A 15,810-nucleotide genomic window follows, 5' to 3' on the forward strand; every position below is an offset into this window, starting at 1 on the left:
CCGCCTGATGCGTTTATGACTACAGCCAAGGCATGGTATTCTATTGTCAACATATAGAACTTTCTCCGATTGTTGTTATACATTCTAGACAACAGCCAAGGCATGGTATTCTATTGCCAACATGATAGCACATGCTCCGCCTGTTGTCACACGTTCAAGACAACAGCCAAGGCATGGTATTCTATTGCCGACATATAGAACATGCTCCGCCTGTTGTTGTCCGTACATGACAACAGACAAGGCATGGTATTTTTTGTCAACACATACAACATGTATTACCAGGTGTTATATGTTCATGACAGCAGTCAAGGCATGATATTTTATTGTCAACATACAGAACATGCCCCCAATGCTGTTATACGTTGAAGACAACAGCCAATGCATGGTATTTTATTGTCATCATATAGAACATGCTCCGCCTATTGTTAAACGTTCATGACAACAGCCAAGGCATGGTATTCTATAGTCAACATATAGAACATGCTCCGATTGTTGTTATACACTCTAGACAACAGCCAAGGCATGGTATTCTATTGCCGACATATAGAGCATGCTCCGCCTGTTGTTATGCGTTCGTTACTACAGCCAAGGCATGGTACTTTGTTGTCAACATATAGAACATGCTCTGTTTGTTGTTATACACACTATACAACAGCCAAGGCATGGTATTCTATTGCCGACATATAGAGCATGCTCCGCCTGTTGTTATGCGTTCACGACTACAGCCAAGGCATGGTACTTTGTTGTCAACATATAGAACATGCTCCGCCTATTGTTATACGTTCATGAAAACAGCCAAGGCAGTGTATTTTATTGTCAACATATAGGACATGCTCTGCTTGTTGTTATATGTTCATTACAAAAGTCTAGGCATGGTACGCTATTATCAACTTATACAACATGATCTGCCTGTTGTTAAATGTTCATGACAACGGTAAAGGCACGGTTTCCTATTGTCAACATATAAAACATGCTCCGCCTGTTGTTATGCGTTCATAGCAACAGGCCATACATAGTATTATATTGTTTACATATAGAACATTCTCTTACAGTTGTTATATATTCATAACAGCAATGAAGGCAGGGTATTCTATTGCTGCCATATTGAACATGCTACGCCTGTTGTTATATGTTCATTACAACAGTCAAGACATGGTATTCCATTGTTAACATATATTACATGCTCTGCCTGTTGTTATATGTTCATTACAACAGTGTTAGGCATGGTACGCTATTATCAACTTATACAACATTCTCTGCCTGTTGTTATATGTTCATGGCAACACGGTAAAGGCACGGTTTCCTATTGTCAACATATAAAACATGCTCTGCCTGTTGTTATACGTTCATGAGCAAGGCTGAATATTATATTGTCAACATATAGAACATGCTTACCTGTTGTTACATGTTTATTACAACAGCAAAGGCATGGAACTCTATCATCAACATATGGAACATGCTCCGCCTGTTGTTATGCGTTCATAACAACAGTCAATGCATAGTATTCTATGGTTATCATATAGAACATGCTCTTAATGTTGTAATATGTTTATGACAACTGTCAAGGCAGGATATTTTATTGTTGCCATATAGACCATGCCACGCCTCTTGTTATATGTTCATGACAGCAGTCAATACATGGTATTCTATTGTCAACATATAAAATATGCTCTGCATGTTGTTATACGCTCATAACAACAGCAAAGGCATGGTATTTTATTGTCAACATATATCATTTAATAAAATAATCCTCTACCTGCTAGTTGACGTTGATGACATCAGTTCATGTAGGTGTTATTCTATTCTCAAAGCACAGACAATGATATTCCTGCTGTTTTTACGCTCATAACAACATTCGAAGAATCGTACTAAGTATATTGAAAGCGATTTCTCTATAATTCAAATTCTACATAATATTTTTAATTTTAGAATGAACGAAAACTGATGGTGGCAAGTATAATAAAGGTACTGGTAATTCTTGATAGCGAGTAGTATCTCGAAGTTTTTCAACATTTAACTTTATGATAGCAATATGTTCTACTAAATAATCACACACGTGGTATCAAGTCATGTTGATGCATCTTATGGTTTTTTTTGCTAGTAACATAGTGTGAAAATCTGGCGACGTTGTGCTAAATTGACATAAATTTTACGTCGTCGCCGGGGCTATGTTCAATTTGGTTATGCGAATGGATGATTGGTTTTAATGATTAAGTTCAGTCACAAATTATTTTAAAAGGCACCATTGTCTTGCACCAATCTACGATTAAATAGTGTTACAAATTACTTAATAGCATCAATTTCAGCGTTTTTTAATCATTTTTGAATGTTAAATGCACTTAAAACTACCTTTAAACTACCAGATATAGTTATGTCATAATATGCAGATATCAGCATGCATCATACATTTATTTACCTGAGAAATCAAAACTCCCAAAATTCTTCGATGACCGCACTTGTACAAACGATGAGCATGTACAATATTCATATTCATTAATTATATCTTCACAGTCGCTTAAAGATAAACAACTTCCGAAAAAACTGTTTTTAGATGGTCGCTTTAGCGACCGTCTAATGTGCTTGATGTGAAATTCAGGTCGATACGGCCTAGGTATGATTAACCCAATACCCGATTGCGTATCCGCGCAAGAAAGAGTTGTATAATTTATGCAAGAGGTTTGAGTTCTCCAATTATGTGTATTCACAAATGGAAACATTATATTAATATCGTGTTACATTCAATATTTTCGAACGGTGTTTCATAGAAAAGAATCAATAAACAATGATCGTAATGTACGTGTCGCGGAGGAGATTGTTTATGAATGATTAAAATAGTCCACTTTCTGCTGCGTCTGCGTGACGTAGTATTTTCGCTCAGCTCATTCATAACTCTGCGGCTGGCGATAAACAAAGGGGAGTCCGGATGAGAATAACGCACTAGTATAAGGTTACGCTTGTTTATATTCACAGGTCTCAATTAATAATACGTTGACCACGAGTTCAACAATTATTACAGGGATACGATAGACAACATTAAAAATGTTTCATTATCGCTGAAACTGTTAAAAAAACATTTAAATATAACAAGAATATTCTCTAAAAAATGTAGTCATGCTGTTTTGAAATAAGGTTTGGAATTTTGGTTTCTAAATAACTTAATTCAAAACAAAAGTATAATTATAGTATTTTTTACTTGTTAGTCGCATATTTACCGCATTATAATGTGTGTTATAATAGGCAAACCATACATTAGTAAAATTCAATCTGCCTTCGCACATAGAAGGAATGGGTCAATTGGGTGCTGCGTTTCCTTTGCTTACTTCAGTTAGAGGTCAATTCTTTACGTAATAGCAAACACAAGGCTCCGGCTTCAAAGGAGCGACAATAAAAGTCGTAGTCACATGGTATTTGCGTTTAGCGTCCTATTTGGTCACGTGGTTCTTTTTTCGCGGGTGTTTTGGCATTCATGATATGAGGCTATTAATAGATGCGCCTGTCGATAAACAAAGGAAAGTTTACGGGTCATAACAACGCAATAGGTTACGCTCTCACATACAACTCAATTACGAAGTACAGGTCGTAAATTGAGAGATTCGGGAAAAACTTGACGCTTATTTATATTTCTCAATTTATAAAACGCTGAACACAAGTCCAACAATAACTTCAGCGATACGATAGACAAAAACAAAAAAAAGTTTCATAATCGCTAAACCCGAATATAACAAACAATTTATAATAATAATACGAATGACCTGTTTCATAACCTCGTTCATGCTACTACAGCGGGTATTTCTAAAAAACGTTCTTTGGTTCTGAACAGATAGCGGCGATCTTTTGTATTTACGGGATACTATAGGCAACCTCGAAAATGCTTTATAATCGCTAAAACCGAAAACAACTAAATATATTATATTTAATATATTTATAACAATAAATGTCTTTTAAAAATGTAGTCGGCGTATACGCTGACTTTGAAATAAAGTTAGCAATTTACTTTTCTAAATAATTAAATACAATTAAACAAAAGTTAAACTATTGTGTTGTGTTTTTCACTTGTAAGCTGCATATTCACCGCATGAAATGTGTGTTAGCATTGTCAAACCACACATTAGTGTGAGAAAATAAAAAATATACTACGGGAGAGAACTTCATATGTGTCCTCATATGCCTTGTTATGAGTATCTTTCTTCTCTATCGAAATATATCGTATGTTTATATTTGATTTAAACGCAGTTTTCTTTCGACACATTTAAATCACACGTCAATAGCGCCGTCATGCGAAAATGGGTCTTATGCGTTTCGGCAAGCGTTTGTTAAACCCAACATGTGCTTTTGCGCAGTCAGGCCATAGGCGATGCTGTTCGCTTTAAAATCACTCAATATGCTATGTTTCTCCTTACCAGAAGGAGGGATAGCTGAGTGGGCTATTTATATGATGGGCGAATATGGAATAAGACCCATTTTCGCATGACGAGGGTCATTACAAATCTCATTGCGAATTGAAAATGTCACATTTAAGAACAATGCTTTTTGATACAAAATTGAATTCAAAATAGCAAACTTGTTAATAATGGCAGCCTATCCACACATTTAGGAATGATTTCCAGACGTGCTGACCAAGTACGGCAATCATTGTGGTATGATAATTAAACGATTTTCTCTTATCGTGACACTATACTATTTCGCTAATGATTGTTTACTCATCTTGGAGGCCAAAGTGAAATTCTGCGAGATTGATTGTAACGCGTAATTGTAACAGGGCCACAATTTGTGTCGTTTGAGCATACAGAGAGAAGTCCGGAATTCCTTACACTGAACAGTGCTGCATCCTTTGAATTGAGCACATACGCAGTGATTTAGCAAAAATTCAGAGGTTGTATCTCGAATCAGCTTATTAAATATTCGAAAATATTCATGCGTGTTTGTTGGCGTTATGTAAAAGTCACTAAGATGAAAACTGAAACAGCTACGCCTAAAAGCGCATTAGTGCTCTATACCTATGTTTATGTTAGCGTTGTTGACACCGTGTGAACTGCTCGGGTAACAAGTAAAGCATAAACAGCAATGTTTATATACTTTTATTCCTCCATATACAAGATACGAAGATTATTGTATATTTTGAATTTGTATATGGTGTCAAAAATCAAAAAATTTGTACACGGAACTTTCATTATGAATTTATATTCTTGGTGAGGTAGTCATTTGATATTAGAAAAATATTCCTTTAATATGATGGTGACTGCAAATTTTCTTTATATTAAGTTTGCATAACCATTTTCATCATACTTTCTATGCTTTCAGAACTTCCAAAAAGCATGTTGTTTTTATTTTGTCTTAGTTATTTCTATGAAATAATAAGGATGATAAAAAGTGCACACAAATTCGACCCGTGCGCTATGACACACACTTTATAAAGTTGAATGGCGTGTGTTCATTTTAAACTTGCGATTGATTTTCAAAAATTAATTGCGTCTTAAATTATGCAACAGCGAACAGTGCCTTCAGCGCTTTGATTTTTCCATGAGAAAAGTTCATTCCACGTTGTTTCCATCGCGCGAAAATCAAACCGACACCATGTGCATTTCACACAGCTAAAAATAAACCAGGCTACTTTGACCGCTTTATTTATAAACATAAATTTCCAGAATCTATTTAAAGTACCTCGTTGACGCATGCGCATAACATTACCATGCCTCGCCATTCTACATTGTGTCACACCGGTCTTACTGACCTGTGTGAATGCGCGCTAAGCATTGTGGGAAACGGACTTTTTTCCATCATGGCGTTGGTAAACATAATAAACACGGAAGTGAAAAATGGTAATTAATTATTATCAAAAACAGGCCCATCAAACCGGGCCAGGTGAAATATATACATGGATGCAGTTTGTACTTCAAAAGGAGCCACTTTTCATGTCAGTCTATTGTTTGTAAGAATCACCTAACACGTAACTTAGACTAACTAAACACGTTGCAAGACTGTATCTTCGAAATAGTAAATAAATCAAAATCATTAATAAATATTTATAATTAAATACCTGCTGAAATTTGAGGACGTAAACGATTTAAAATAAACGCTGTGAACATTGCAAGGAATCTTACATGTAGGCCTCATGTGTGAAAGGATTAATCAGGGATAAAATAAATGGAGTTCAAAGGATCTAACATTTTGAGGAGGAAGTCATGGTATCTTGGACATTTGGCACTTTCATATATTTATTTAGTAGATACTGAAAATGCTGAATGTGCTAATTGCAACATCAAAGACGAGCAGGTGAGATTTTTACAGCTTTATTTTTCTTGACATAAAGTCGTATGTTTTCCATTTAATTTATATGGCGCTCTAGTCTTATTTATAAGACGCGCAAAGAATTTAGAGATACTTTTTATATGGGCTAAATTCTTTGCTCCAAATATTACCCATATAAAAAGTAGCTTAATATTTAAGAGCGTCAAAAATTTGGACTAATGGCGCTCAATTTTAGCTCGGCTTTTTTCGGGGAAAACCCTAGGTATTGTCATAGCTCGTCGTCAGATGTCCGCGTCTTGCTAAAACCTTTACATCGGCTCTAAAATCAAAGTGCTTCCACCTATTACATTGAAACCTCACATGTATATGCACCGTGATGATTTCTACACACCACACCCATTTTGGGGTCACTCGGTCAAAGGTCAAGGTCACTAACCTCTTAAAAATTCTTTTAATAAATTTCATTTATTCAAAACTGCACCGCAGCCTAGCTTGGCACCCATAATGTGGTGCTCTTGTTTATATATAATTTTAAAAATGTATTAATAACCAGAATAGTTTATGCATGTATAAATAAAAAGATACAGCCATGAACAGTGTGTTTTAATTTTTAATAAATATGCTTTGATTGCGTATATGCAAAACAATGAAGTCCATATATTGTTAACTGATTTTTAAAATGTTGAATGTCACACATTACGTACCAGTCCGTTTATATACCGAAACTTTATGTACCACTATCTGACACTTTATGTACCATATTTATAATATAAAGAGATAACTAATTTAATATGAATGTGTGTTATTGATGAAATGTATTTTGTGTGATAGTATTTATGAATTTAGACTTATATATTGGCGATAGATTTTATATTTTGTCAGATTGTCTAAGTGTCACTGAGTGTCTTAGTTTAATTTATTAGCCCAAGTACATGTAGTACTTAATAAATGATTTATTAGTCTTACCTGAAATTGAAGTAAATTATAAAAATTCATTTGTCTCTTATCTTATCCTGACTAAGGATTATAAAGTTTAAAATGTTTGTATTATATTGAATAATTGAAATATGATACTTTGAAGAGAAGAGAGAATGACCTTAATGTTCAAACTGTAAAAAAAATCAAAATTATTTCCTTCTTTAGACTTAAATCATGTTTAGAGAATGACCATAATTCATCACGACTGCTATGAATGAATGGACAATAACACCTATATTTTATGTAGGTGGTACATAAAGTTTCAAAGTACCGGTAGTACATTAAAGGTCTGGTACATGTACATAAGGTGTTACACCCTAAAATGTTCATGGTATCAGTGTTTCAATAATGTAGTGTTTCTTATTATGTATTGCTTAGGTTGTTTTGTTTCAAATTTCAAATTTGCATTTATTTTAAAGCATTTTCAGTCACTTTGTGAATTCCATGTTTTTTGTAATAAGGTGAATTATGTTGTACATGGTGTCAAATATTAATTCATGGTCGCTATGGTGTAGAGAATGATGTCCGCTGGGCGTGGGTTCGATCAATACTCTGGGAGTTCTCCTTATCATCTCCATGGACAACAAGTTCTGGTGTACCAAGTAGTAGTAGTAGAAGTAGTAGTTGTGGTGGTGGTGGTGGTGGTGGTAGTAGTAGTAGTAGTAGTAGTAGTAGAAGTTGTAGTAGTAGTAGTAGAAGTAGTAGTAGTAGTAGTAGTAGTAGTAGTAGTAGACTAGTAGTAGTAGAAGTAAGATCAGTAGTAGTAGTCGTAGTTGTTGTTCTTGTTGTAGTAGTAGATAATTAATTAATTAGTAGTAGTAGTAGTAAGAGTTGTAATGGTTGTGTTTGTATTTGTATTGAATTCTGATAATACAACACAATGATGCTGCTGCTAACAATGATGATGATGAATATGATAATGCTGCTGCTGATTGTGATGATGATTATATGATGGGACTTTGGTATTATAAAATTTGTGAGGTTCAAACACAAAACCTGTTGGATAATAAAACTTCTCATTTTATGACAAAAGAGCTAGATTGTAGAGTAAAAAATAAGTATAAAATTCGCTAATAGGAAAGCTACCATTAAAGGACCATGATTTGTGGGCCTCATCAAAAGCAATACATGAAACAGTTATATCTCTTTCAAATGCACTCAATATTGCTGTTCCAATTGATATGCTCAGAAATGCTTCTGGATGGGCATACACCAATGAGTACTTTCCTTCAGTTATTTCCTCTAAAGACACATTAACAACACTGTCGCCCTTAGCAGGAATTCCGGACGCCCCCCCTAAGATGTTCCCTCACCAGACATTTCCCCCATTTTAGTTTTAGTGCTTACATTACCCCCCTCCTCACAATAAATTTATAATGGTTTGGTTGAAGTAAAATCTTGATTTATTATCAAAATGATTTTTTTGCTTATGTAATCTTATGTAATTAACTTTTTATATGAAGCAGCTTGTTTGTTGTTTTCTTCGGATTAATCATTCATTATTTTTGTTAAACTGTTTAAGGAGTGCATGTAAATCATTAGTAAGACGTGCAAGTTGGTGTACTAGAGGAATACTAGAGGAATACATGAGATATTCTCAAAATCTTACACATGTTGTTTTTAATATAATTAAATAGGATCAATTGATGAATTAATTCAGTTTGAGTCAACTTGGGCTGGGTTGTAGAACTATAGTTATTTGTTGTTTTTAATCCAATTAAATAGGGTACTATGTAACTGTCAAAGAAAATATGCATTCATATGCATATAAGCCAAGTTTTGGATGTCACTGATATTTTCAATTTTACTAGTACCTAATTAAGACTAATTAAAATAGAATTGGACTTTCCTTGCAAAGTATTTATTATTAATAATAAAATATGCTTATGTTATCAAAACATATTGATATTTTAATAATTTAACTCAATGATATTAATAATATTTAAATTTGCCCCAAAAAAACTAGGGCAGGTAGATAGGAAGATTTTTTTTTTGGAAAACCAACAGTGTTGTCAGTGAAAAATATTTGTAAACCTTCTTCAATTTCAGTTTCACATTTTATGACCTGCAACACATTCTATGCTACTTTATTTTACTATGGTAAGTCATTAAAGTGTTATTTATTTTTCAACTATATAATGTGCTAATCTCATATAATGAATTACTACCCCATTTAAAGATGACACCTAATCTAAATTCATTAATACACTAGTTATAATTGTTTTATTGTAACATACTATTCCACTAAAAAATTACCATCATAGAACATCAATGCTGTGCTTTTACTAAAATTTTCATTGATCTCAATTATTTAAAGAAAAAAATCTATCAAGCACTTATAAAAAAATATATAATTAGGGTGTCAAAATTTAACAAACTGTGACATTCAACATTTTAAAAATCAGTTAACAATATATGGACTTCATTGTTTTGCATATACGCAATCAAAGCATATTTATTAAAAATTAAAACGCACTGTTCATGGCTGTATCTTTTTATTTATACATGCATAAACTATTCTGGTTATTAATACATTTTTAAAATTATATATAAACAAGAGCACCACATTATGGGTGCCAAGTTAGGCTGCGGTGCAGTTTTGAATAAATGAAATTTATTAAAAGAATTTTTTAGAGGTTAGTGACCTTGACCTTTGACCGAGTGACCCCAAAATGGGTGTGGCGTGTAGAAATCATCACAGTGCATATACATGTGAGGTTTCAATGTTATAGGTGGAAGCACTTTGATATTAGAGCCGATGTAAAGATTTTAGCACGACACGGACATCTGACGACGAGCTATGACAATACCTAGGGTTTTCCCCGAAAACAGCCGAGCTAAAATTGAGCGCCATTAGTCCAAATTTTTGACGCTCTTAAATATTAAGCTACTTATTATATGGGTAATATTTGGAGCAAAGAATTTAGCCCATATAAAAAGTATCTCTAAATTCTTTGCGCGTCTTATAAAGAAGACTAGAGCGCCATTAGGAGTAGAGCGCCATATAAATTAAATGGAAAACATACAACATTATGTCAAGAAAAATAAAGCTGTAAAAATCTCACCTGCTCGTCTTTGATGTTGCAATTAGCACATTCAGCATTTTCAGTATCTACTAAATAAATATATGAAAGTGCCAAATGTCCAAGATACCATGACGTCCTCATCAAAATGTTGGATCCTTTGAGTTTGAACTCCATTTATTTTATCCCTGATTAATCCTCTCACACATGAGGCCTACATGTAAGATTCCTTGTAATGTTCACAGCGTTTATTTTAAATCGTTTACTTTCTCAAATTTCATCAGGTATTTAATTATAAATATTTATTTATTATTTTGATTTATTTACTATTTCGAAGATACAGTCTTGCAACGTGTTTAGTTAGTCTAAGTTACGTGTTTAGTGATTCTTACAAACAATAGACTGACATGAAAAGTGGCTCCTTTTGAAGCACGAACTGCATCCATGTATATATTACAGCTGGCCCGGTTTGATGGGGCCTGTTTTTGATAATAATTAATTACCATTTTTCACTTCCGTGTTTATTATGTTTACCAACGCCATGATGGAAAAAAGTCCGTTTCCCACAATGCTTAGCGCGCATTCACACAGGTCAGTAAGACCGGTGTGACACATTGATGCCTCGCCTGTTGTAGTTTTCCGCTTCCCGACTTTCATGCAAGTATTTAACTGCGCAAATGGTTTGTCATCAGTAACAACATTTGCATAAACAGAATTGCAAGTCTTACAAGAAACCATCACATCAATTAAAAGCTCAGAAAATAGTATGCATCACTAAACAATGCTTTCACAACATTTCTCAAGCATAATGATAATATTTCGTCTTAAACACAGTGAAAGCAATGCGAAAGCATTGGGCGAAAATACTTTAAATAGTTCCCCACCAGCACTAATATCTGAAAGGACAACTAGCTGTATAAGTAACATTGTAACAATGAAACAGTTAACAAGTCATAAAACTACACATAAACATTGAGAAAACACATTTCCTTGAAAGGAGATAAATTATCAGAGTAGAATACAATTGCTACGTCATGACCATTGACATTGCAAATGGCGGACTTTTTGTAACATTCAACCCGCGTTAAACTCAAAGCTGGCGATTTAAATTACAAGTAAAGGTGATTCAATAATGGAGAAAGCATTAACTGGATTTAACAAACATTAGATAAGGTTTGTTAAACTAGATATCAACAAGGACAATTTGGATTATTAAGGTTAAACAGGTAAGGCATTCTTAAGTGTACATATTTCGGACATGTATAGTACTCGGATAAACAGTAATACAGGGTATTACAATACGGTAAACGTAAACCTGAATGCCGGTAATATCAGACCAGCTAATAAAATTATTTAATTGATAATGCTCGATTGGTTATTGTCGTATCGTGTACTGCTTAAATATACCCCGGTACTCGTATACTTAAATGTACCCCGGGTACGGACAATATACTAACACGTACCCGGCGAATTTATACTGTACCCGATTTTATTCCCGCCAAAAAAACGAAGTCGTAAAAGTCGCTATGGAAAACGGAAAAAAAATTCTCTTTAAACAATACCTGCCTAAACATGTTTTTTGAAAGATAAAAATAACAAATACACCCCCAAATAAGAAGATTTTAGAATCAACGAGGTTGGCTAAAATTAGATGTCAATTTTAACCAGATCTGGACCAAAAAGTTTACTAGAATTGATGCGAATACCAAGTTAAATGACGAGATAGATTTACAGATAGATAACGATTATGATCCCCGTAGAGAATCTGACAGCAGATGTATTGACGAAGAGGGCGATGATGAATATAATTACTGTGATCATTCTGCTGAAAACTGCGAGATATTTAAGAACGCTTTAAAGATTTCGGACTTTAAATTGTGTTTCGTATTTTCCAATACAACGTATTTTCAAGTCTGCATACACAGCAGTTAGGCTTCCAACTTGGCCAGTACTTACATCAGCCCTTTGGGCCGAAGTTACCCTCTTGTTTCTAACAAACATCGAATACGATACCAGACTTTAAAATATGTTGTCTTAATGCGGGATTAGATTATATTCTGAACAGTTTGTCCGTTTTGAATGCACTGTTACTGCGCCTACGTGCATATGACATGTTACATCGCTCTCCATGAATATGTAAGGCTTACTTGACTGATCGCTTATCAATATTGTTTGTATTAATTGATACATTCACTTTTTTCTTAAGTATTGATATGGTTTTTGCATTATTTAGGCTGATTCCTTGTAGTTGGTTACTCTTTTCATAGATAGTGCGCGGACTTCGGGTTAACTCTGGAGAGTATGCGTATTTTACACCAAACTCAACGTTTACTCCATTTAAATATAGTAAAACCTGATCTTGTCAAAACGTCTTATTCTTCCAGATCTACATACAAATGCCCAACGTTAACCCATTTATGCCTAGCGTCTAGAAAAAAATACATTGGCAAACAGCGTAGACCCAGATGAGACGCCGCATCATGCTGTTTGCTTAAACGAATTTTTGTAAGAAATATTCTAAATATAGTAATAAATATACAAGACATCTCTAAATTTGGAAATATATTGATCCAATCTAGAAGGATGGGAGAGTCCACTAGGCTTACATGGGTTAATGTCAAACGCGATACTCTTATAAATTACGAGCCTCATACTGCCACACACTCTCTATAAAGGGTAGCTGTTCTGTGTAAATGGAAAGTGGCGGGTGTGCACGGAATAGACAGTCACCATATCATCATTATTATCAAGGTAACATATTCAAAACTTAAAGACTAGTCGGTTATATCTGTAGACTGCTTGTTTAGCGAGTGACTACCGCGGAAACAGTAACGCCATTTACACGAATAGATATGTACGCGTTCAAGGTTTATCAAGTCATATACATTCGGTGAAGGCGGACACACTTCAAATGGTGCATAGCCCATTTAGTGAATCGACCAAATGACAAGCGCAGACGCGGTGTCGGAGATTTTCACGTTGTGAGGGGGTGGGACACACCGGCTTCCTGGGAGAGGGCGGTGTCCAAGACCCAGCACTCCATACAGTGCGGCATGCAGGCAAAGGCGGACGGAGCACCGGAAGAGGTAACGCGTGCAGTCAGATATGGATAATGGGAGATACGATTCAATCTTAATTTTCTAACATGCCTCTCGTACATAGTTGCTGTTATGTGATATTATGGTTGCGTAAGATTTTACTTTAATAATATTGGTTTATCAAACTAACAGCTTCGGCTTCCTGTACGTACGACGAATCAATTATCAGGCATTTGAACATTTTTGTAAAATTGTTACTACAAAAATTAAAGGCGTAATACGTTCAAAATGTCGTCGTTCAGAATCTTAGAAAATTATTACCAAGTTTTTTTTGCTTATCATTGATCGTTGCTATTCCACTTGTAAATATTATTTGAAGATTTGAAAGTTTGAATAAAATAAAACCAGAAATATGCTGTCACATTTAGTGTATCCCCGACGATTAATAAAGGTGTTCTGGTAGTATTCCTGTTCAAGTTATATTGTACCTTGGCTTACATGGTTTCTAAATGGTTAATACATTGAGCATGTTTAGTAATTCATAAAATGCGACGGAATATCACATTGCTTTATTTGCAGACGGTGTTAGCCGCGTTCCTTCACGACATCGGGCATCTGCTTGGTGTGTGCGACAATCTACCGGAAATGATCACTGACGACGTCAATATTGGAACACGTGACAATGACGTCATTGGCGGTGACTATCTCCGACGGAAGGGATTTCCAGCGATCGTGTGTGACATTGTAGCCGGGCACGTACAGGCCAAACGATACCTCGTCTTGAAGGAAAACGGTTACTATGAAAGTACGTAACAGTTATTGCCGAAAATCACCTGTCTTGGATAAACTGTGAATCCGTCATATATTGACTTAAAGCTTCAAATAGTTTTATTTTGTATTTTATGCGAGGTAGTGAATATAAGTAATGTAAATACCTTATCTTGTTGGTATCGCTTAAGTTAAATTAAGTTAAGTTGATTAAGTAAAAATAGCAAACATTAACATGCAACTGAGTATCGCCGTTGAACTGCACACAAAAAGATGTCAAGTATTATATACATTGAATACGCTTCCAATCTACTAGTTCAAACTGTTGGCTAAGTTCAAGGTATACATTATGCCCCAAACACATGGAGTTAACATGCGTGCGAAGGTGAAGAAAGTTAATGGACCTCAACAACTTTACTTGGATTTGACTTCTTTATTTTAAAATACAAACGTTTACTACCCATTTCTTACTTTTCTTTCATTAGGAAGTTATGTTCGATTTTTTACTTTACAAAACTTAAACTTCTCATTACTAATTTTAACAGTGCTAAACTAACAAAAGTAATGCATCGAGTATTGTATACGACCATATCTTACGATGTTTAGAACTAATGCAAATTCAAGATATTTCGTATCAGTGTTATTTTTCTCCCAATATTATAGCCTCTTATAGGTTGTATCCAACTTGCGAAAAGTAAAAAAAGGCTGTTTCCCCATGGCAAAAACTATTTTTAAAAATCCCCAAAATTTGACCAAACTTTCAAACTAAATAAGCCAAACATTTATAATAAATTCATGGTCATACAGCAGTTTTATTGACATGACGCCTTATCGATGATCGCTCCGCCCACTTGATCACGTGGCTTAGTGGTTATCAAACCTAGACAAACTAACACCAAAATGGCTTCTTTGCCTATAGACTGCATATTGATTTACGCGATATTCCTGACGATTTTATGGACTTTGTTAACACTCTTTACACTAATAAAGGGATTGATGTCATTAAGTTATTCTGCAAATGCAAAAAATATACGATTATAGAGAACATCAGCTATTTAAAACGTGTAAATCGGTACATTAAACACGCTCTCAAACGCTTGCGCGTTTACCGAAATCGAATCCGTTATTACGTGTCATGGTGGTATTAGCAATAAATTAACACGTCACCGGTATTTACCCATGTTATTTCCAAAATATTACCGAAACATTTCCCCCTCCCCGTGTATTTGACACGAAATAGCGCTCCATTCCTGTTAATTCGGTGAAGTTTTACGCGCTTTTCGACGCCGAGTGGGTACCTCAATCCCACATGTTATTACGTATAAAAGTGATATATTAAACATTGCTTGTGGGACCTTTATCAATCACTTTAATTGAAAGCGCAAAACAACACAATAAGTTTGGTCATTGTCTGATATAAATTAGCGTTGTGCGAAGGGAAATTCGGTCATGCTAATTAATAAAGCTACCAGTTTCAGATGCTCGCGCAGGTTCCGACTTCCACCAAGTTACCGCGTTTATAGGTTAACTTATATCAGTAAAAAATAACTCTTTTACAATAGCATTTATCGAATCGTCTTTATTTAAATAGTAACAAAGTAGTTTTCACTTGTTTTTGACACACACAAAACTCGATTTTTAACGGGGATTTAGTTAAGTTACACAAAGTGGGTACCAAAATTCTCATCGTCCTTCGCATGAGACGTTAAACCCAGGTGCAGTGTACTAGGTGCTATACACCAGGCACTAAAAGA

General features: G+C 34.7%; 1 protein-coding gene across 1 annotated transcript; it reads left to right on the plus strand.

Annotated features, from left to right (window-relative positions):
- Positions 1-12,950: 12,950 nt before the first annotated feature.
- LOC127875136 (2-amino-1-hydroxyethylphosphonate dioxygenase (glycine-forming)-like) lies at positions 12,951-14,683 on the plus strand. Its single transcript, XM_052419975.1, has 2 exons — positions 12,951-13,336; positions 13,868-14,683. The coding sequence occupies exons 1-2, from the start codon at positions 13,304-13,306 to the stop codon at positions 14,099-14,101; spliced, it is 267 nt and encodes an 88-aa protein (XP_052275935.1). The 5' UTR covers positions 12,951-13,303; the 3' UTR covers positions 14,102-14,683.
- The last annotated feature ends 1,127 nt before the right edge of the window (positions 14,684-15,810 follow it).

Source organism: Dreissena polymorpha, chromosome 3 (assembly GCF_020536995.1).
Source record: "Dreissena polymorpha isolate Duluth1 chromosome 3, UMN_Dpol_1.0, whole genome shotgun sequence".
NCBI classification, from domain to species: Eukaryota; Metazoa; Mollusca; class Bivalvia; order Myida; family Dreissenidae; genus Dreissena; species Dreissena polymorpha.

Coding starts and splice junctions, on each gene's coding strand:
- LOC127875136 (XM_052419975.1), top strand. CDS start 13,304: ATGCAGGCAAAGGCGGACGGAGCACCGGAAGAG. Junction 13,337..13,867: donor CGGACGGAGCACCGGAAGAG/GTAACGCGTGCA, acceptor CTTTATTTGCAG/ACGGTGTTAGCCGCGTTCCT.